Below are 2,481 nucleotides of genomic sequence, written 5' to 3' on the forward strand. Positions count from 1 at the left end.
GAGACGAAGGAGCGAGGAGACGAGGAGTGGAATTCAAATATATAGATTTTAATAACATCCAGTGAACAAGGAAAACACACATAGCAAGGGTAGACATATACAATTCCGGACGAGGGAGAACAGAACGGGCTAGAACTCAAAAAAGGCAGATAACGAGGGGCAGACAGGTGAGGAGGATAACTAATAACAAGGAACACCTGGAACAAATAGAACTAAATGGGGACAGGAACAGGACGGACCAAATAAAGGCAAGGAAGGCACATGGGGAGCAAAACACACACAAAGCAAGGAACAGAGTCTGACACGTACAGTGTTACCTAAGAGAATTCCAAATAAACCTTTCAGTAAGGAACAGAGAGTAGGAACGGAAAAACTACCCATAATCCTAAGGTCAGATTCAGCAATCAGGGTGCATTTCCTAAAAAGCATCGTTAGACAACTAGGGTCATAAGTTCCATCATTACATGTTTAGTGTTTCCCAAAACATTAGTTCAAACAACTTAGGAGCATAGTTTTTTTTTTTTTTTGGTGCTTTTTGCCTTTAGCTGACAGGAAGGGAAGCGGGAGAGACAGGATCGGGAAAGGTCCATGAGCACAATGGGCTGTATGCTGACACCAACAGAAGCATAGTTTTTAATTAGCATTATGTTTGAACTTCAAGAGATAATGCTCTTGGGCACAATAAGCAAAGCTAACATGCAGTACATTCTGTATCTTTCATTCAGTTAAATATTTACTCTTCAATCTATATGCTTAAGCATGTCTTCTTTTTCTTGTGTTGTTTATTGGCAGTTGGCAAACCAGCTTATGGTGCATTATAGTGCATTGTTACCATGGAGACAAAAATTGTAGCAACAGAGCTCATGATCACCTATTGCACTGCAGTGACCTAACTGAGTTTCCCTACACTCATAAACAACTTATTTATTTGTGTTATTTTATTTCGTATAGTTTATTTTGTAATAAACATCTTTATAAATTGCTTTTACATATAATAAATTGTTTATAATTAATAGTTAGCTATTTTAGTGAAGTGGCTGATGACATCATCATTGTGAATAACATAAAGCACACAGTATTGCAGCTTTGAACTGTTTACTGAAAAATAGAAACACTTTACATTTATTTATTTAAATGCAATAGTTCAGATGTACAGTACTTTTTAAAATTTGGTTAATTTGTTAATGTTAATTTCTGCATTTACCGATACATATTTAACATGAAGAGCTATATATATACTGTATATATATATATATATATATATATACATACACACACACACACACACACATTTTAAATGAAATATTAAGCTTTGCTGTGACTCATTTGTAGTCTTTCGGCAATCGCCATTTTAAGAGAGACCTAAATACTGCACATAGTAGAAAGAATAAGCAGAAAAACATGCTTAAACAGATTATGAGAGAGAGAGAGAGAGTCTTAACATGGAATGACTGACATCACAGGAGATTGTTGTCCTTTAATTATCAACATGTAAGGAGTATTTATGAGCTCTTATAAAAAAAAAAAAAACACAATGGCGAGTGATGATAAAAAAAAACACATGGATAGTGATGATTTGAACATGGACAGTGATACTTTGATAAATACCATTATCATCAGGATGTGGCTTCATAACTACCTACTGCAGATGCTGACCACTAGAGGCCTTAAGTGATATAACACATTGACTTATTATAACTTTTAATTATAATTATAATTATTATGACTTTATTATTATTATTATTATTATTATTATTGTTGTTGTTGTTGTTCTTGTTGTTGACCAAACAGTTTCTGAGGTTATTTTTTGGTCTAATGACATTGCCATGAATAGGAATGTTAACAGCTAGTTCTTCTGATTGAACAGCGCTGCTCCAGAGGGAACATTTGTGTGAAAGGTATTACCAAAGCACCATGAGAATATGACCGAAGCGGTTACCAAGCCTGAGCCCACCTCTGTGTCTGAAGGAGTTTTCTCTGGAGCGGACCAGCGGGGAGCTCAGGCCCTTGTCGCTGAGGTGCGGGGACGAGGGGTCTTTGTCACTGGAGACGTCTGGAAGCGGCTCTCTGTCCGTGATGCAGGGTGTGATGCTCTGCTGTCTCTTCAGGGCGAGTGGTGAAGTCACACCCTGAGCAAAAAGAGGACGCCATTGAAACGTGCAAACATACTGCACACCGAGTGCTCACGGCTTCCTATTCCAAAGATTAAAGAGGGAAAAGTGTTTGGTTTGGCCCTCATGAGAGATTACAACACTTATCATTGATATAGGATCTGGCAAAGGCACTGCCACATGACATATTACGTAAGATTCATTGAGAATAATCCTGCTCTTTGGCCCCGTATAAAAGCCATTTGAACTGCATTCATGGGGAGTGCATACAGTGTTGTTTTCCCTGTAAAAAGCTATACTTAATTAACCAAGAGTGCAAATTTGTCAGAGCCAAGAATCAACAGCAATAATAATAATAATAAAAATAATA

At 37.1% G+C, this 2,481-nt stretch overlaps 1 protein-coding gene across 1 annotated transcript in view; it reads right to left on the minus strand.

The window, feature by feature from the left end:
* LOC107751035 (uncharacterized) overlaps positions 1–2,481 on the minus strand; it is a 9,648-nt gene that overhangs the window by 2,996 nt on the left and 4,171 nt on the right. The window contains exon 4 of the mRNA XM_016566604.1: positions 1,955–2,129. Coding sequence (XP_016422090.1) covers positions 1,955–2,129 — 175 coding nt within the window. The remainder of the gene's footprint in view (positions 1–1,954; positions 2,130–2,481) is intronic.

The sequence above is a fragment of the Sinocyclocheilus rhinocerous genome, unplaced genomic scaffold, assembly GCF_001515625.1.
Source record: "Sinocyclocheilus rhinocerous isolate Xijiao unplaced genomic scaffold, SAMN03320098_v1.1 scaffold11717, whole genome shotgun sequence".
Taxonomy (NCBI): Eukaryota; Metazoa; Chordata; class Actinopteri; order Cypriniformes; family Cyprinidae; genus Sinocyclocheilus; species Sinocyclocheilus rhinocerous.